This window comes from Salminus brasiliensis, chromosome 23 (assembly GCF_030463535.1).
Source record: "Salminus brasiliensis chromosome 23, fSalBra1.hap2, whole genome shotgun sequence".
In the NCBI taxonomy this organism is placed as follows: Eukaryota; Metazoa; Chordata; class Actinopteri; order Characiformes; family Bryconidae; genus Salminus; species Salminus brasiliensis.
The window spans coordinates 27,471,151-27,491,466 of record NC_132900.1 but is presented as its reverse complement, the minus strand read 5'-3'; the positions used below and the strand labels follow the sequence as shown (position 1 = coordinate 27,491,466).

Genomic DNA, 20,316 nt, shown 5'->3' with positions numbered 1-20,316 from the left:
ATTTACAAACAATAAGTAATTAATTTAGATGCTAAGTCAGTTTTAAAAAGTAGGTATTTTCAGATAAAGTTAAAAGTTATTTATTTCAAAATAGTAAATTAAAATTTCAACTAAAATTTAAATGTACATTTTTGACACTAAATCAAAAATGTTGCAAAAATAACCCTTTATTGTGAGATACTAAGCTGAATTTACAGACAATATTTTAAGATATTTAAAATATAAGTAAAAGTTGAGAAAATAAGTTCTGAATTTGGATACTCTAAATATATAATTTTACTGTGAGAATTATTTTGAGATGCTAAGTCAAATAAGTCAAAAAAACAAAGTTACCCAAAAGCCGATGGCTTCGAACAGACTGTTTTCACGGTAGACCGCTTTCGTTGCTTCATTTTGATTCCCAGACCATCAGTTCATGAGTCTTATGTGAAAGAAAGTAGTCAAGGAGACGGATAAAATGACCACAGTGTACTTTATTAAATGAATTTGGTACTTTGTGTTGCATTAGAATCAAATAAAAATTTACAAAAATCCAATATATACAAAAATGTCATGTTTTTCTGTTTTTACTCCTCAATTTACAATAAAATCAGATAACAGATTCAATGCATTTTAAGCACTTAAGACTTTCATCACACAATGCAACTTACTCAATAGACCAATAATGAACAGTTTTTTATCGTTTTGCTTTTTTTTCTCGTTTAATACATCACATACACCACACTAGTTTTATTCTGTATTACGCCATATGTAACTGCCATTCTTGTGGCATCGCCTTCTAGTCAACAGACACCCTTTACAGTCAGGACTCAAAAGGGAATGTTCTTTTTAAACATGTACATTTACATACATTTATTTACAGGTAAATAGCCATTTGCAATTCACTATGGTGAGCTTCCGTTGCAACTGAAATACCAAGAACATCTGTACATCATATTAGGTCAGACCTAACTGAATGCATCTAGCCCAAGTTCATCAAACTACTGTGCTTGTACTAAATCCGTGCTCTGGTGTTAACCACTAATCAGCCCTAGAGTCCAGTATGTATTTTCTTTTTCTTTTTTTTACGCTCCTATGCCGTCCTAGTTCATCTAATTATCTAATTATCTAATGGTGACAACCATATAATGTTGCTCAATGAAACAAGCTCGTCTTGTCTGCATACATGTATGAAAGTAAAAAACAAGTACCATCACACTTTCCACATCCGTTCTTTTTTTTTTCCTCTAGTTTGTTTATCAACAGTTCATTAATTCCGCTACTTGTAACAGTGCTGTCTGTGACGTCCACAACGGCGCCACTTCGTCTGATTGTAAGACTGCAAAACGGAAATGCCGGTGTGTTTATTTTCACCCCGCCCATAGTAGAAGCACAGTAAGTCAAATGAAAAGCTAACCGCCGCAAACAGAAAGCTTAGCATCATGCACCCTTCACCCTGCCATGGCTGGCGAGGTATACAACAGAGCCCTGCTGGTGACTTTCCTCAATGAAAATGATGCATGGATACAACTTATTCATGTGTGGCCAAATATTATTACTCACTCAGGGTTACGGCCTAATTATCTTGTTCCCAAACCTTACTAAGTTGCGGTTATGACCTAGCTGTCTTGCTCCTGTGACTTGCTAAGTTGTGAACGTGACTGCTTGTTGTGGCTATAATTAAATGATGTCAGTCCTGTCCCTCACTAAGCTGGGTCTAGGATGGATTATATTGGTTTTATCTGGTTTGCATGCCCTCCCATGGTTACAACTGAAATATCTCATTCTCACACCTTACCAAAGTCATAGCTACCCTTACTAAGCCACAGCCACAACTGAAATATCTCATTCTCACGCCTTACCAAAGTCATAGCTACCCTTACTAAGCCACAACCACAACTGAAATATCTCATTCTTAAGTCTCATTCTCATTCATATCTCATTCTTAAGTCATAGCTGCCCTTACTAAGCCACAGCCACAACTGAAATATCTCATTCTCACACCTTACTAAAGTCATAGCTGCCCTTACTAAGCCACAGCTACAACTGAAATATCTCCTTCTCCCACTTTACTATTTCACAGATACCCTTACTAAGTCATAGCCACAACTGAAATATCTCATTCTCACATCTTACTAAAGTCATAGCTACCCTTACTAAGCCACAGCTACAACTGAAATATCTCCTTCTCCCACTTTACTATTTCATAGATACCCTTACTAAGCCACAGCCACAACTGAAATATCTCATTCTCACGCCTTACTAAAGTCATAGCTACCCTTTCTAAGGCATAGCTACAACTGAAATATCTCATTCTCACACCTTACCAAAGCCATAGCTACCCTTACTAAGCCATAGCCACAACTGAAATATCTCATTCTCACACCTTACCAAAGCCATAGCTACCCTCACTAAGTCATAGCCACATCATCTCATCTCAATTGAATCTCAGAGAATCATCTCATTCTTATGACTATGACTTCATTACCTTGTGCTTTCTAAGTTGTGGCTATGACTGTATTATCTCATTCACGCAGTTTGCGAACTCATGTGCTACAACTGAATGATCTCATTTTTAGGCCTTACTACCTCTAGGCTTAACTAGGCTATCTTATACCCACACTTTAAGAAAGTCACACTGGTACACACTGCAGGATTTCGGAAATCTGAACAGACTTGACAATCGGGGCAGATCTCACACTTAACGTGAGGCCCCCACAGACATGCAGGACTCTGAAATTATAAACGATATAAAAATTGAAGGCTCAGACTGGCTCAGTGGTCTAAGAGCCGGAGTCCAAGAGAGCACAATCGGCCGTGCTCTCTCCGGGTGGGTAGATGGCGCTGTCTCCCCTCATTACTCTTAAGCGATGTTGGCCAGCACAGGCGCCTGTTAGTTGGTGTGGTGGAGCTGGAAACCTGCCACTTTCCTAGAAGCGTGTTGGCTGTCTGGCAATCCAAGCTAACCTCTGTAACCTCTGTAAAATAAAGAGTTATGTACAAAAGCAGAATCTTACGGCCTTCTTATCCGCCATGTTAGAAGGCTGAAGGCCACCTAAGCCATGAACCCAGCCTAAGTATCTATGGTAGCCATGCATCATTTTCTTTGGGAACAGAGGTCAGCAGTGGGCTTCTTTAGGATACGAAAAAGCAAGCGAAAGAAACACCCCCAAACTGAAAAAGAACGTAAATAAAGGCCAACTTTCTTTAAGGCAAACAAAACTCATAGAAGCAGCTTGCATGGTTTTGCAGTATGAATGGAACCGGTCTTCCGGGCGGCTGCGGCTTGCTGGTACACCAAAAAAAAGGTGACGAGCTGAATGTACTTGATTCAGACGTGTAGGCCACCTCCACATGAGTAAACCACAGCTCCTGCAACACAGCTACTGCCCAAAGTAAGAAAATAATGTCCGAATCCCGACGTTTGAATCAAATCCATTCATTTCATCACTTTATTGAGTGTGAAGTATCTGAAAATCCTGGGTTTGAACTGCCTTTCTGATGAGCTGGGCGTAAACAGGAGAACCCCTCGCCTAGCAAAATTAGCCACCCATCCCCTTAGCTCGACAGGCGCTGGGCACTCCGTTTACTGGACCGTGTTGAGGTAGGTTATCTGTACAATTTCTAGTCTTCCCAGAAAGGAATACAATGGTGGCAGATGGAGCTATTTGCTTAAGGAAAACCCAAATAGAAAGATACGACTGGAAGCGCAAAATAAAGTTAGCTTAAACGTTAGCGTATAGCTTAGTTCTGCTGCAAAGCTAATGTGTTAGAGTCAGCTATTATCGTATGCCTTCTACATGATACAGTACAGTAGTATTTTCCCTGTCGTGCAAAAACCTTGTATCACAAAAATGGCAACTTTTGGACAGGCGACAGACAAAAAAAAAAATAAAGAAATGACTTTAAATGGAAGTCTAAGTACAAAGAAATCGGAGCAATTGGGAGCATTTTTGTTGGTTTGTTTGTCATGAAAATCTGAGAAAATGTTAAAAACAACGGCCAGATTTAAATGGTTTAAAAAAAAAAAAGTAAAAAAAAACGGCATAAGAGTAGAGTTATGTGGTTTTTGCGCGACAGCAGCAACATAGTTGTAACTAGTGGGTTGGGTCATGCACCTGGTGAGTGGTATCAATGCTACTTTGGACTAGCTTCACAGAATGTTAGCAAAAGAAACCCCAAGAAACTGTAGTGCACAACTCTGTTTTCGTGAAAATACGCCAACTAATCATATATTCGTCAATATTTCGTCAGTTATTCATAACTGGAGGTGGGTTTTAAAATGCCATGCTATCAAATGCACTGTGTTGAGGAGGTTGACTAGCTAATCGAAGCTAGTCAGGTTGGAAAGAATGGTGCCATTATAATGTGATGATACATTAGCTTGACCTCATGCCAAGTTCTACACCCTTTATTGAGCCTTTTCAGGATCCTTTCCGAACACCGGGGGGCGCTACCTAAGCGGCATCCTACCTAATGTCAATTAATCAAAATGAATTAAAAAACATAAAAACTTGTAAATTAACGTTGTGAATATATAAATCGAGAGAAAATAAATCATATATGCAATCAATTAAGAGATATCATATGTTTTAGGGCCCCTGGTGGCCCTAATCGGACACGAGATTGGTGACAGTCTAAGTCCAGTCTTTGTTAGCGACATTAGCGTAGCGCCTCCCGTTCTAAACTAAAGAAGCACAGATCAATCAAACTCAAACATGTCCTGACCGATCGACTGCATCTGAGGTCAGTGGTCAGTCCTGTTCGTTGAAATGTTTGCCAAACTTCTCCTTTAAGGTTTAAAGGGTTATTAAAGGAATAATAAGCCGAGAGTTTAATGGGTTAAAGGGTGGTATGCCAATCTGCGGTTTCTGTAGCGCTGTCATGCGGGGACGTTTAAGGGGACGTGGGAGAGATTATATAGTGAAACGTAAACAACAGTCAACACCTGCTCGGAGGTGTTGGTGATTGCTGTTGACAGGAGCAGGTCAACGAGATCCAGCGGCTGCAGGAGAGGCGATAAAACAAGGCGAAAAACCCAAAAAACAAACAGACTGAGAAAACAGATCCTATCTACTGTTGACATCACGACACATCGCCTGATCAAATACACAACTGCGCAGGAGGCGGTGTGTTCAGGGTGACACCGAAATAAAAATATGAGCATATGCATTATTTATGAGCTTCCAGATCCCAATCAGATCCGATTCTGGATTCAGAGCCTTGTGTGCGAATTCTTGAATTCTTGGAATTCTTCAGGTCCTTGTGCTTTGCCTCTTTTTAAGTAAGTGCTAAGAAGGATATTTGGTCCGAAAACAATGGGTGGGCCAATCGCAATGAACCTCCAGCAGTCCGGTGGACGTTTCGTGGGCCTATGACTGTGCCTATGATTGATTACTATTTGCGCCAGAAGATACTGCAGAGTATTGAGACTGGATAGAAGTTTACATTTATGACAGGCCATGAAGTTAAAGGAATACTTCAACAGGCCTCAATATTTCCTCTATCTGACCCATCTGTCGCATGCAGTCATTTACCACAGACAGTAAATTCAACACGTGTCCCTGTGCTGAGAAAAGAGCGGAAAACCGATTAGCTAAAAGCACAATTACATTAGAAGTCAATGGGCACTTGCTTTAGCACTTCAGCACTGACTATGTTATGCTTTACACCGACCAGCCATAACATTAGTACCACTAATTTTCTAAATATCTTCCTCTACAGTGGCATCTGTCAAGGGGTGGATATATTAGGCAGCAAGTGAACAGTCTGAAGAGTCTGAAGAATCTGATCCACAGTTGTGATGGCTAGACGACCGGGTCAGAACATCTCCAAAACACCAGGCAGGTCTTGTAGGGTGTTTCCGATATGCAGTGGTCAGTACCTCCCAAAAGTGCTCCAAGGAAGGACAACAGGGCTTCTTTATGCGACCCATGGAGGCCCCACCTTGCAACTTGCAGACTTTCGGAGGCCTTGTAGAGTCCATGCGTCAAGGGGTCAGATCTGTTGTGGCGGCACAAGGTGGACCTAATAAATATTTCATATTATGGCTGATCGTTGTAAATGTGGTTTTGCATTTAACCAAGCACGGGTTCCTTCTCAAAACACACTAGCATCTGCGCACTGGCTTCTTGCAGAGGTGTTCTCAGCATCTATAACTACTGTCCTAGTACTACTGTTGCGAGTAGTTACTGTCTGGGTAATTGAGCTAACACTGCAGATGCACCAGATTGAGATCAGGCTCAAAGGATTCCTTTTCAGGAGACTGGGGAGATTTTCAAAGCTGCAGTTTCCGAAACATCCTCCAAAAAAAAAAGTGCTTCGGCAGACCATGAAGTTAAAGGAATACTTCAGCATGTTTCAACATAATCTCTATCCGACAACGCCTGTCGCATGCAGTCCATTACCACAGGCAATAAATTCGACAGGTGTCCTGTGCTCAGAAACGAGCAAAAATTGCATTAGCTAAAAGCACATTTACATTAAAAGTCAATGGGCACTTGCTTCAGCACATGGCTATTGCATTTTTGTCTGCTTTGTCTGTTATGGTCTGTGGTAATCAGGTGTAGATTGCAGGCACAACAGATAGAAATCAGGTTGAAAGTATTGCGTTTAAAGTAGGGAGGCTTTCTAAACATATTTGAGCTACAATTCCCAAAAAAATTTGATAAAATAAATGTGCTTGGGTTTTAAAGTCTCGTAAATCGAATCAAAAGACTTGCAAATCGAACCTTCACAGCATACAGCGCAGGCCGAATGTGTGGTTGCAGTGTAATGAGCCAAGAACACTTTCGAAATCCATAAACTACAAGATAAACAATGAAAAGTACACTTTCCGAAGCCGACCAAACAAGGCAGAAGTACAAAACTGTCCGAAAACAATGCAAACCCCCCCCCAAATCAATCACGCTTAGCCACACAGTCCATCCCAAACCCACGTGACGATGAGATAGATTTTCAACAATTCACAACAGGCACATCAAGAGCATCAAACTTGCACAGTACCGCCCTCCCCCTCCCCCTCCGTCCCCACCGCCCCAGTGTGAGTGCAACAAAATAAAGGACAGATTCTCCCGCCGCGCTCAAGCCGTGTGCTTGTCGTACTGTTTCGTCTCTGCATGCCTCCGCCGACGTGTCTTCTGATTCCCTACACGAAAGACAGTAAGAAGCACTTGCAACCTACAACCGAAAAAAACAAAAAAAGGAAAAATGGGAATGTTGTTGTCCTTTTTTGTTCCTTTTCCCCTTTCTGATATAGAGAGGATGCTTTTGGCAGAATTAAAGATACAGTGTTCCATTTCTGGAGACGCTCTAGCGCCTGGAGCTGAGTTCAGAGCACCGAGACTGCTTTCAGGGATGCTATTGATGCAGCCCTGCCCTGCTTCAAGCTGGCACACACCTGCCCTGCGTTTTAGTGTTTACCCTGCTCCGGCACGCCTGACTCAACTCAGAGACTCATTAAAGGAATACTCCACCTCATCTCTGCCTGCTATCCGCGGCATACGGTGCCCCTTGCTTCAGCATCTGCTCACTGGCTTCTATTAGAAGTGTGTCTTGAGTCAGCGAGTCGACCAGTTGAGTCGGTGCCTGTGGCAGTCGACGGGATGCTACAGGTGCAGGTTAAAAAAGGCTGGGGTATTCCTTTTAATGAGCCCACCCTGCGTTGAACCACGGGTATCAAAACGTCCTCAAACCACGTGGCATTAAAGTGACACTATGTAGCATTTTTGCCTTACAGTAACAGCTTCAAATCATTGTGCTAAAAAGGGTTTCTCTGACCTGGGATAGGGAGAGCAACGTCTACGTCGTGGCTATATTGCGGCTCGGCCGCTGCTGTCTGCACTGTGTTACTTTGGTGAAGCATAACGTCTGTGTAAAATCCTGTAATACTACTCCTTACCTTTCCTTGCTAGTGATGCTTCTGTATCTCTCAGCTTGCCCAGAAATGCATGTGTACTTAAGGTGTGGCTAACAGCGTGAATTACACTTCCTGACTGTAGGGGGAGCCCAAGCGCAAGAATTACCAATTCTCACATAATGCTGCTTTAACCTTTCGAACCCTCGATTTATTTTTCAGTTAGTAATCCTGTTATTATAGCAGAAGCTGCTATGAATTTGTATGTAATAGTTTGGCATACTATGTGGAGTCCCTCAAGGTTAAATTTTAGGGTCTATGAAACTATGAGAGAGTTGTGCAGTTAAATAAACGCCTGAAGCGTAGGCCTGCGTACGGGGTACAAGGAGTTCAGGTGCACCTATTTAACCGCACATATTGTATATTCATCAGAGAAAAGCACTGCCAGCAGGAACTCCTTGGCAGCCGTACATGAGTCTAGGGTCACCTTGCCCAGTGCTAAGCATTGGCTATAGGGAGGGTTCCATCCAACCTCACCTAGCTCTTGTGAATGCAATCAAATGCGAATGCAGTGCAATGTTCTGCTGCACATCCAGCACTGAATACTGTGATCCGTCATCTGCTAGTTGGCATGTCAGTCTAACAGCCCCATCGGACCCAAGTAGGTGGTTCTTGGCCACTTTGGGCCCTCTGGAGAAAGTAATAAACTATGCAGGACGGTGGTCTTCGCCCCTGCTGAGCAGCGTCTCCAGAACCAACACTGTATCTTTAATCTTTCTGGAGGCTGAAGTTCATCCTGGCTCCACTTAGTGACCGCTGATGCTGCTGTAGATTGCTCAGTGTGTGTGTGTGTGAGTGTGTGTGTAGTATGTAATGTGTAAGTGTGTGTCAATAGGTTGCGTCTTCTATGTCCACAGGTATGTATTCTCTAGACGTATTTATAAGCACACATTCTTATAAGTACATCTATGGACATATGAGTACAAATGTGTATGTGTGTGTGTTTGTGTGTTTGTGGACCACACAGATCCGTTTCGGCCACAGACCGCCATCGGGCCGAGCTGCCAGAAAGAGTTTTCTTGGCCTGGTGTCTCCTTCAGGAGAGAAGAGGACGGACATTGTGGCTTCCTTTCAGCAAGTGGCGACTGTGTATGTGTTTTTTTTCCTTTGTATATTTTATGTTTGTTTGTTTGTTTGTTTTTATACAGGATTCAAGTAGATGATTGAAATGCTGCCCTGGTTTTTCTTTTTTTTTTTTCAATTATATACAGTTTAGTGGCAGAGACTCGCGGTCCACTGTGGAGTCCAGTGGGCTCCAGGTTTTTGGCACTGGGAGAGGTTTTGCTGATGTTTGCGGGTTTCAGCACCCTGGACAAGGACGTTCTGTCTCCGTGAGCTTTGTCGCCATGGAGACGCTGCCCTCCTGTTTCCTCCAGCACGACAGGTAGCCATGTCTAGTCGCGTCAACGCGGTTTTCGATCCACTGATGCGTGAACGACTGGTGGACGCAAGGCCTTTTTTTTAATGGACGTTAAGCGCATTGACCAGGAGGACCTGTCGAAGTCAGTAGAAGCCAGTGGAGAAGTGTTGCATTCATCAAATTTGAATGGCCTGTAGTGTTTAAAGGTGGTGATATCCAGACACCTGTACAACGCCGAGGAGGAAATGGACCTTAGTGGACGGGACCAGTTACAAGAGGTCCTAAAAAAACAATATATTCCCTGACGAGACACGAGTAATAAAAACAAGGGGGGGAAGGGGGACAAGAAATCCAAACCGATGGAACCAAAAAAGTCGTACAGTTTAAAAAAGATTACAAGCATCCTTCCACCAACAGATACGCTGTTCCTTATTTTCCTCGGTCGTCCATTTTTTCTCGGTTTGTCTTTTTCCTTTTCCAGTCCATGACAATCAACATCATGAGCTGGACTGAGCTGAGCTGGGCTGGACGCTACGCACCACCTCTACAGTACACTCCACTAGTAATAATGTTATTGCCACAGTCCTGCTGTTAATGGATGCTAATCTATGTGGGTCAGCATGTGTGTGTGTGTGTGTCTCCACAGCGTGAGCTACAACGTGGTCTCGTACTCCAGACGCTCCTGGACCAGAGTGTCGTCCTTGTACTGCAGCCTAGGGGGCGTGGGTGAGGAGTCGATGGCCAGGATGGCCTTGCGTATGCTGCGGTCCAGAACGTGCCTCTCCCATGCCGGATAGCGGTTCCGACAGAGGTCTATCCTGATCACGGTCTCCTCCAGCCGCGGCGCCCTGGACGACGGCGTGGACGGGGCTGTTGGGCGCACCTGGAAGACAGGCACGCACCCGTCTCGCTCGGTGCCGTACTTGGCCTCGCGGTCGGCGTCCCGCGCCAGCGTGCCACCCCGGTTGGAACGCAAGGAGTTGGTGGCGCCCTCCGAAGGCATGGCGAAAGCAGCTGAGGCTTCATCGAGCTGGGTGAGGCTGGAGGAGCGTCCGAAGCGCGGCCCATTGGGGTGGAAAAAGGCGTAGTACATGAGCATGAAGACCACGCCCGTCAAGAAGCTGGAGAAGATGACGCAGAGCGCGGGGACGGCGAAGGCGTCGGTGCTGGCCGGGATCCGGTACAGGTACCAGAGGGTGCTGAGCGCCGCGTTCTCCAGCAGGATGACCAAGTAGTAGATGAAGAGCCGGCAGCGCGTGCGGCCCTCCTTGACGTTGAACCAGCTGAAGATGTAGACGATGCCCACCACCATGTCGAAGACGATCTCCTCCCACTTGGTGATGCAGAACTCGGTCTCGCAGTGCACGATCCAGAAGGTCATGACGCACCAGTGCAGCACGATGAAGATACCGAAGTAGAGCTGGAACACCGAAGCGAAGAGGGCGAAGGTCACCACTCGTGCCGCGATGGTGAAGAAGTGCCAGCAAAACTGGATGATGACCGCTAGGTAGCTGATGGGCTTCTTGTCATCGCGCGAGTCACGGAGGGCCTTCTGGTAGGAGGCCAGCGCCCAGGCCAGGGAGACCAAAGAGGCCGCCGCCGTCATTCCTGGAAGTGAAGGGGAGAGCACAAGCACAAGGACACAAGTGAGATAAACTTTCTTTGGGACGACTCGGGTGTTTTATAGGGCACTATAATCTCCCACAATGCACTTCGTGGCTCACTACATCGACCAAAAGTGACTCTAGCCTCTAGCCCATGCCTGCCATTAGGCATGGTGCCAATTGGTTCATGTTCATGTAGAAAGTACTGCCAATAGAATAGGACTTGCACTTATTGGCACCAAGTTTTTTTCCCATGTCATTCTCACTACAGAAAATGTTCCATGTGGTTCAGGCAATGGGTGTGGCCTGTGTAAGGGGAATAGCATGACACAAAAACCAAGTACACGTTGAATGCAATCAAATCCTCACAGCAATGCTGCATAATCTAGTACAATGCCTTCCCTGGAACGTAGAGACTCCAACATAGAGTTACTCCAACAGAAGCAGGATGGACTCTTTTTTTAATACCCACGATTTCAGTAGAAGCAATGCAATGAGCAGGTGTCCCAAAACCTTTGTCAACATACTGTATACAGTTGACAGCAGAATTACATCAAACTCACTGGCCATTTAATGAGGCTGTCCACTATATGGGTATACAGTTACAGACTGCGGCATGTGTGCTGCCATGCAGGTGGTCAGCTGCCTGCTACCCAACTCATTTTTGGCATTTTTGGTCAGTCTCTGACCACAGGACCGCTGCTGACCAGATAATAGTTGTGGTAGGTGGTGGGGCGTTCTCAGCACTGCGGGGACACTGACATGGCAGTGTGTGTGGCGTCTGTGCGAGTGTATCGGTCATGTCTTCCGTGTCACAGCTAGGTCGGAAGGGTGTCCACGAGCGGCTGTGTGGTCAGAAACGGCCACTCATGATGAAAGCTGGCGGATGGCCACCACACACTGTGCATCAACAGATGGGCTACAGTCTGTAACTGTACAGCAGCAAGGTGGAGCTACAAGGGAGGGGTTTCCGATAAATTGGCCAGTCAGTGCAGGAGTGCGTTTATGCAGTTGATGTGGTTATTATCTCTTGAAGCGATTACGGGAGCTAATCAGGTTAATCAGGCTAATGAAAGATGCTTCTGTGAATCAGCGGCCTGGAATCACTGCCGCGCCGGAGCTGTGTGGATATCGGAAGCCTGTGCTGAGTCATGCTACGCCGAGGCTTCAGACTAAATCAGAGCTGATTTCTGGAGAATGAATCGTGAGACAGGCTGAATTTCATTACCTTCTCCACCCCCCTCCTCACACACACACACACACACACAAGACTCTTCGAGATAACGTCTTATTTACATTCGGAATTTCACTCTAGGTGGCCGAGCGAGATGTTAACTAACAAACTGCGGTGGCGGGGCTGGTGGGGCCATGGGGACGGGGGGGCTGGGCTTGATTGAGTGTAATAAAGCCCCCGGTTGGGTCCGGAGGCAGGAGGAGTGTGTGTTTATAACTGTGACACTCAAGCTCACTGTGAGGAGCCCGCTACCATGGTTACTAAGAGCTCACACTGATGGAGTGATCGCTCTAGTGGAGAGAGAGAGAGAGAGAGGAGAGAAAGGAAGAGGGGGAAGGAGTGAGGAAGGGAGATAGAGAGAGAAGAGGGGGATGAGAGATAGGAAGTGAAAGAGAGAGTATAGGAGACATAAAGTGAGAGAGAGAGAGAGAGAGAGAGAGAGAGAGAGAGAGAAGAGGGGGATGAGAGATAGGAAGTGAAAGAGAGAGTATAGGAGACATAAAGTGAGAGAGAGAGAGAGAGAGAGAGAGAGAGAGTAAGGGGGAGTGATAGGGAGAGAGAAGGAGGAGAGGGAGAGAGAGAGAGATAAAGAAAGAGGGGAGGATGAGGGAGGGGAAATGGGTGAGAGAGACACAGAGAGAGAGAAAGAGAGGAAGAGAGAGACAGGAATGAAGAGGGAAGTATGTGAGACAGAAAGTGAAAGAGACAGAGAGAGAGGAAGTGAGAGCGAGAGTAAGTGGGAGTGATAGGGAGAGAGAGAGAGAGAGAGAGAGAGAGAGAGAGGAGAGGCGGAGTATAAGAGAGGGGGAGAATAGGAGGAGGAGAGAGGGAGGGAGAGAGAGAGAGAGGGGGCAGAATGAGGGAGGGGGAACGGGTGAGAGAGAGAAAGAAGAAAGGGGGAGTATAAGAGGAGGGGAGAGGGAGGGAGAGAAAAAGAGGGGGAAGGAGTGATGAAGGGAGAAGGAGAAAGAAGAGAGGGGAGAGAGACAGGAAGTGAAAGAGAGAGAGAGAGAGAGAGAGAGAGAGAGAGAGAGGAAGTGAGAGAGAGACAGAGAGAGATAAAAAAAGAAGGGTGGATGAGGGAGGGGGAAGGAGTGAGAGAGAGACAGAGAGAATAAGGAGAGGGGAAGAAAGAGGGAGTGAAAGAAAGGGGGAAGGACAGAGTAAAAGAGGGAGAGTGGAGGAGAGAGACGGGGAGAATAAGAGGGGGAACGAGTGAAAGAGAGAGGGGGGATAAGGAAGAGAGAGGGAGAAAGAGAGAAGTGGGAGAGAGGAGAGACAGCTAGAGAGCGATAAACGAGATAAGGGAGAGGGAGGGACGAAAGAGGACGAGACAGAAGGAGGTGGAAGGAGCGAGGGAGAGAGAAGTAGGGGGAGATAGGACAGGGAGTGAGGGAGAGAGAGAGAGAGAGATAAGACAGAGAGAGGGGACAAGAAGTGAGGAAGAGAGACAGGGTGAGATAGGAAGAATGAGGAGGAGAAAGAAAGAAGAGTAAGGAGTGATGCTTCTTCACTTAGTACCTTCTACTGCCACTGAGGGGCCTCTTTATGGGGCCCACCTGATTGGTGAAAAGGTCACTGCTGGGCTGAGAGTGGGCCACCACCCAAACATATCCAGCCAGGAGCAGTTCTGCGGTCAGAAACGAACTACTCATGAAGGACTACCGTACGGCTAACACAAGCAGTGCATCAACAGATGGGCTGCAGTCACCAGCAATGGGGGAGCTACAAGACAGGGGTTTCTAATAAAGTGGCCGTTCAGTGAATAGCCCTGAAGTGGACTAATTCCAAGCCAGTCAGTTTTCATTTAGGTCAGTTAGTAGCAGGACTAGAAGGAGCTGATAAACTGTAGATGCCACTGCAACGCCTTTCATTCTTCCTTTAGAGAAGCCAGCGCTGCAGACGCAGCAGTAAAGGAAGTCAATGAGAGGGGCAGTCGACGAGATCTACCAGTCCAGTCCATTCAGGTCCACTTTCAGACGGAGACATGAAGATATGACGGCAAAGAAGTGTGGTGTCTCATGTTCCCAGGATTACACCAGTACGGCCTTCAGTCATAAATCATTACCACCGGCTTCATTTGAATGCTGGAACGTCCAAAAAAGTTGCTAACCCTTTCCCTGGATCTTCAGTTTGGTCATTTCCAACATTATTGCTGTGATTCCCAAACATATTTTCTACATTGTATAAATAAATTTGATCCATCTATTCGCTATCCATCCATCCACCTGGAGAGAGCATGACCAATTGTGCTCCCTCTGACTCCGGGCACTGATGGCAAGATGGCATGGCTTGGGAATCGGAGCCCTGATTCCCAAGCATTTCAACTGGGCGCCTGTAACTGCACATGTCCTACACTTTTTAAATGAAGGGCCCTGATTGGATGAAAAACATTAGTGTGTATGGTTCTAGATCATGGAAAGCCTGAATTGCCCAGTACACACACACACACACATGGCCTGTCTAGTCCCTGTAGAGAAGTACTGCCAGCAGATGCTCTGGACTCACTGGCTATGCAGATATACGTGAACCTATTGGCACCATGCTGCCTAATACCAGGTGTGGGCTAGTAGAGGGGTATAAAGCCCCCGGCATTGATCTGTGGAGCAGTGGAGGAACTGTGCTGTGTTCTCTGGAATGATGATGGTGGGATGAATTTGGGAGTTGGGGATGAGGTGGGGTGGTGATCATCATCAACATGTAGTGGAGCATCACAGCGATATTAGAACATGTAGTTTACACAATGCTAATAATTGGTGACTATGGGGTTCTATTATCTGTTAGCTGCATTAGCCTCGTGGCTCCAGTGCAAAACTAAAGAAGCTAACGTCAGACACCGGACATGACTTGCCAGGGCAACTACATGCGAGGTGTGTGTAAAACTGTGCAGCTGGGATTTCTCACCGAACTACCACTTTAAATACGGCCAGGTACAGCAATGCGACTGGCCACTATTCTGTCAGCGTGTCACGCAGCCTGTCTGCCTGTCAGCTTGTATCTACGCCAGAGTTTCTTCACGCATCTGTAAGTTTGTTGTGGCTGTTTTATTTTTTTGTTGTTCTGGTACCGTATTTATGTATTTAACCCACTTAGATTAAATCCGGCCCATTAGGAGCCGAGCGCGCTGACGTGGTTTAATGACTACTTTGTGAAGTGGGATAATTAACTGGCTGAGGCCAGGCTGTAATTTTTATTCTGGAGTCCCAGCCTGGCCTGCAGGCTCCTCTTTTCTCTGTCATTTCCACTCCCTCCATCTTTCCCTACCTCCCTCCCTCCTTCCCTCCTTCCCAGCCTCGTGCACATGTAGCGCATCCCGAGGAGACGGTCGCCACGGGAACGGTCCAGGGAGGTGACGTAATGCTCCTCTCCGCTCCTCACGGAGGCTGCGGTAATTCTGAGATGGGCTCAGAGGGAGGAGTGAGTATGTGTGAGAGTGTGTGTGTGTGTGAGTGTGTGTGTGTGTGTGTGTGTGTGTGTGTGTGTGTATCTGGGGGCTGTACAGGGGATGGGGTTATGTAAAACATCACTGCAGTGTCTTTGCTGAAGCCAGTCTCCTCCTTTTAAAGGGCCCATATCATGGAAAACCCAATTTTCCATGGCATGCAAGCAAAGCACCAATCAGAACAGATGTCATTTGCATATGTCTGCCTTGTTAAAGGAAATCTGCAGTCAGTCTGACTAGCGGGAGGCGCATTTGACTCCAGAGTGTAAATGTACGTGGCTAAAATCACACGACGTGACCAGGTGTTAACAGGGTCAAAGTTTGGCTATTAGCTGTGAGGCTAACGATGCTAACAAACACTAGAAGATTCAGTTAATGTGCGCCCGTTCACTTCTGAAGGTGCATGCAGAGTTGCCAGTGTGGTTCAGGACACAGCCTTTTAGCCATCCACAGGTGCAGAGCCTGGTTCCATTGTATTGTTATTTTGCAGAACTGAATCCATAATGGATCAGAATGTGAATATTAGCGTATGTTTACTAACTGTGTTGGTATTATTGGGTTGTGTTCGGATGGTGAAGAACTCTGGGCCTGAAACGCAAGCGATCCGCATGTGACAAAGTTTGGCAAAGTGAAGAAGGAGCCTAGCAGAGCTTTTAGGAACAGAATTAAAGAAGCACTATGGAGAAAATCGAGTAGAAAACCTTCCCTGGACAGTAGAGACAGCTACTCCAACACAAGCAGGATACATTATTTTTAAAATACCCTTAATTTCTGAAGAAACAATACAAAAAGAGCAGGTGTCCCAATACTTTTGGCCATATTGTATATAGTGTATTTAAATATGTTTAGCTGTTCCAAACCTGCCTAGTGCGCCCCCGAGGGGTTAAAAAATTCCGTTCTGACCCGCCCTCTTCACACTAGACCCCGCCTCCACATACTTGCTTTAGTCCCCTTAAGGTGCATTTTTCAGATGTCCTGAAGGTCAGGTAACCCTTTGGATACTGAGAGTGCATTTGCTCAGTAATGAAGACCCAGGCAGGGAAAAGTGTGTCTGCGTTCCTTTAAAGGCCGATTTACACACCAACTCTTTAAGTAAGTGTTATACGAGAATTGCCATTTACTGCTCTTGGGGTCCCCCTACAGTCGGGAAGTGGAGTTTGCGCTTTGAACCACCACTACTTTAGGCTTTACACGCATTTCTGGACAAGCTGAGAGAAATAGAACCATCACTGAAAGTAAAAGAAGCATGTGGACTGAGGCGGTAGAGTAATATTACACATATATACACATATTGTTTATGCTATTCACTTGTTTCACCAGAGTTACATAGTGCAGTTAGCTGTGTGCCGAGCCCGGAGTAGCAATGATAGAGGCGCTGCTCTCCCTGTCTCACAGTGATTCAGCTGCTATTTTAAGGTAAAAAATGCTACATAGTGTTGCTTTAAGGGATTAGCGTGAAACACCTGTCTCAGTGGCACCAGCAGCAGCAGGAAGCGGAGCGCTGATGCACTTCACTGCACCATAATCATAGAGTTTGGGCTCAGGATGCATTGGATTCTGTTGCTTGACAGAACTGTAAGGACTGCAGCCAGTTGTTTATAAACCAGAGTATCCCAGAGCTCCTTCACGCAGAGCTACACCACATGGACAAAGGTATTGGGACACCTGCTCATTCGTTGTTTCCTGCTAAATCAGGGTTATTAAAAAACTTCATCCTCTCTCTACTGTCCAGGAAAGAAGACTTTCTTCTAGATTTTGAAGCAGCATTGCTGTGAGGATTTGGTTGCATTCAGGGTTTTTAGGATTAGGATTAGGATGTTGGATGACCCCCGGAGGCCCCTGGAGGCCTGTATCAAAGCCTGAACAATGACATCAGCAGCTCCTGATCAGCCTCTGATGTCCACGCCAGGCTTGCAATGACATCGCCGAATACATACAGTACACACATCACACACGCCCGGAGCATGCATCCCACCCCACCCCACCCCCCTTTTCCTCCCCTGGCCTGTGCTCCGAGACTGACTTCAAAAAGGCAATGTCTGAAGAACAAGCCAACAGGAACCCGAGTCCTTCTCAGGCTTTGAGCGATTGCTCTTTGATGGCAGACGAGCGAAATACAAATCAATAGCGGGCTCCATTCAATCATCTTAACATCACTGCAGAAGGCAGAGGAACAGCGCCGAGGAGCAGTCCAGCAGATCCACCAGGCAAGAACCTCTAGACTTTACCTGTAGACTGTAGAAGGTTTCTCCCCCCCTCTCTTCTCTATCTATGTACTGTACTTCTGTATAGATGAGAAAATGTTAGGAGACCACATGCACACCTTTGTCAACCTTGCAACATCTGGACATTTGGTCATCTTCATTTGGACAATAGTAAAAGACGGAGGACACCCTATACCCTAATAGCTGGTGGTGGTCAGCGTTTTTCCCGCTCCTCCAGGCAGAAATCTTTCAGATGGTCTCACACTTTCCTCCAGCGTCTTCGGATACAATTTAAATTCCTAGGAGCTTTCCAGGCCCTACTGTGGAGAAGCAGCCCCAAACCATGATGGTTACCTCCATGCTTCACAGTTGGACTCAAATGCTGTGTCTGGTTTATGCCAAACGTGCGTCCAAACAATGTACCTTTGGATTCATCTGTCCAACGTGTCATTGGTCCAGATGTCCTGGTCTTGGTCTAGGTGTTTCTCTGCTTGACCCTTGCTCTGATGGGTTTCCTCCCTGCACACCTCCCATGAAAATCAAACGTGTGTGGTCTCTTTCTGGCGGTAAATGCACAGAGCTACCTGCTGCTGTGGTGCCATTCTAGGACTGTTGGAGACCTCTTCAGGCATCTTGTGGTCTGCTGTAGGACTGAATTTGCTCAGCCAGCCTGACCTGGCTGCGTGATCACTTGTAAATGATGTAGTGGACAGTGGATGGTTGATTTCTCTGTGTTCTGAGATCTTTTAGAATGTATGCCTGGCATGCGGTGGCTGCTATCCGTTAGCATAGTGCTAACTGCACTGCCAACATTATTTGGCATTATTTGGGGTGGTTTGAGTTAGCTACCTACATCAGCCTTGTAGTTGTAGTGCAACTCTCTCTGTCTCTCTTTCTGTCGCTCTCTCCCCCTCTCTCTTTCTCTCCCTATCTCTCTCTGTCTCTCTTTCTGTCGCTCTCTCCCCCTCTCTCTTTCTCTCCCTATCTCTCTCTCTGTCTCTCTTTCTGTCGCTCTCTCTCCCTCTCTCTTTCTCTCCCTATCTCTCTCTCTGTCTCTCTTTCTGTCGCTCTCTCCCCCTCTCTCTTTCTCTCCCTATCTCTCTCTCTGTCTCTCTTTCTGTCGCTCTCTCTCCCTCTCTCTTTCTCTCCCTATCTCTCTCTCTGTCTCTCTTTCTGTCGCTCTCTCTCCCTCTCTCTTTCTCTCCCTATCTCTCTCTCTGTCTCTCTTTCTGTCGCTCTCTCTCCCTCTCTCTTTCTCTCCCTATCTCTTTCTCTGTCTCTCTTTCTGTCACTTTTCTCTCTCTCTCTCTTTCTCTCCCTATCTCTCTCTCTGTCTCTCTTTCTGTCACTCTCTCTCTCCCTCTCTCTTTCTGTCACTCTCTCCCCCTCTCTCTTTCTCTCCCTATCTCTCTCTCTGTCTCTCTTTCTGTCGCTCTCTGTCCCTCTCTCTTTCTCTCCCTATCTCTCTCTGTCTCTCTTTCTGTCACTCTCTCTTTCTCTCTGTCTCTCTCTCTCTCCCTCTCTCTTTCTCTCCCTATCTCTCTCTCTGTCTCTCTTTCTGTCCCTCTCTCTCCCTCTCTCTTTCTCTCCCTATCTCTCTCTCTGTCTCTCTTTCTGTCACTCTCTCTCTCTCTCTCTCTCTCTCTCTCTCTCTCTCTCTCTCTCTCCCTCTCTCTCTCTCTCTCTCTCTGTCTCTCTTTCTGTCACTCTCTTCTCTCTTCTCTCTCTCTCTCTCTCTGTCTCTCCTCGCTGTAGGAGATGTGAACGTTGAATGACAGTAGCTACAGCTGGGAGCAGCTCTCCCTGGCATGCTGGCACTCCTTGTTCCACACACACACACACATATACACACACACTCGCGCGCACACACATGTCCAACTATAAGGCAAATGCTCTCTGCTCACAGCATCTGAGAGATCTCACTGTGGCCTCAGCTACTGTTCTACGAGCTCTGGTAGTTTACAAGAACACAGAGCGTCAACGGCTGTGCGTGTGAGCAGAGGCATTACAATACGAGAAAAGTGCAACTTATCTAGAACCTGCCTGTTGAGCAAAAACAGAGAGAGAGAGAGAGAGAGAGAGAGAGAGAGAGAGAGAGAGAGAGAGAGAAGAGGAGAGAGTGACAGAGAGGGAGAGAGAGCTTGGGAAAGTGTGTGAGAGAGAGTGTGTGAGAGAGTGAGAGAGAGAACTTGGGAAAGTGTGTGAGAGACAGAGAGAGAGAGAGAGAGAGAGAGAGAGAGGTTGGGAGAGTGTGTGTGTGAGAGAGAGAAACAGAGAGAAAGAGAGAGATTGGGAGAGTGTGTGTGTGTGTGTGAGAGAGAGAGAGAGAGATTGGGAGAGTGTGTGTGTGAGAAAGAGAGAGAGAGATTGGGAGAGTGTGTGTGTGAGAGAGAGAAACAGAGAGAGAGAGAGAATGGGAGAGTGTGTGTGAGAAAGAGAGAGAGAATGGGAGAGTGTGTGTGTGTGTGAGAGAGAGAGAGAGAGAAAGAGACAGAGAGAGAGAGATAGAGAGAGAGAGAGAGAGATATCACAGATAGAGATAGGGTGAGAGAGAGAGGGTGGGGAGAGAAAGATAGAA

At 46.3% G+C, this 20,316-nt stretch overlaps 1 protein-coding gene across 1 annotated transcript in view; it reads right to left on the bottom strand.

The window, feature by feature from the left end:
* Positions 1–455: 455 nt before the first annotated feature.
* The window catches only part of xkr4 (XK related 4), an 81,134-nt gene continuing 61,273 nt past the window's right edge, over positions 456–20,316 (bottom strand). Inside the window, exon 3 of the mRNA XM_072668569.1 lies at positions 456–10,862. Within this exon, the coding sequence (XP_072524670.1) occupies positions 9,907–10,862 (956 nt within the window). The 3' untranslated portion in view covers positions 456–9,906. The remainder of the gene's footprint in view (positions 10,863–20,316) is intronic.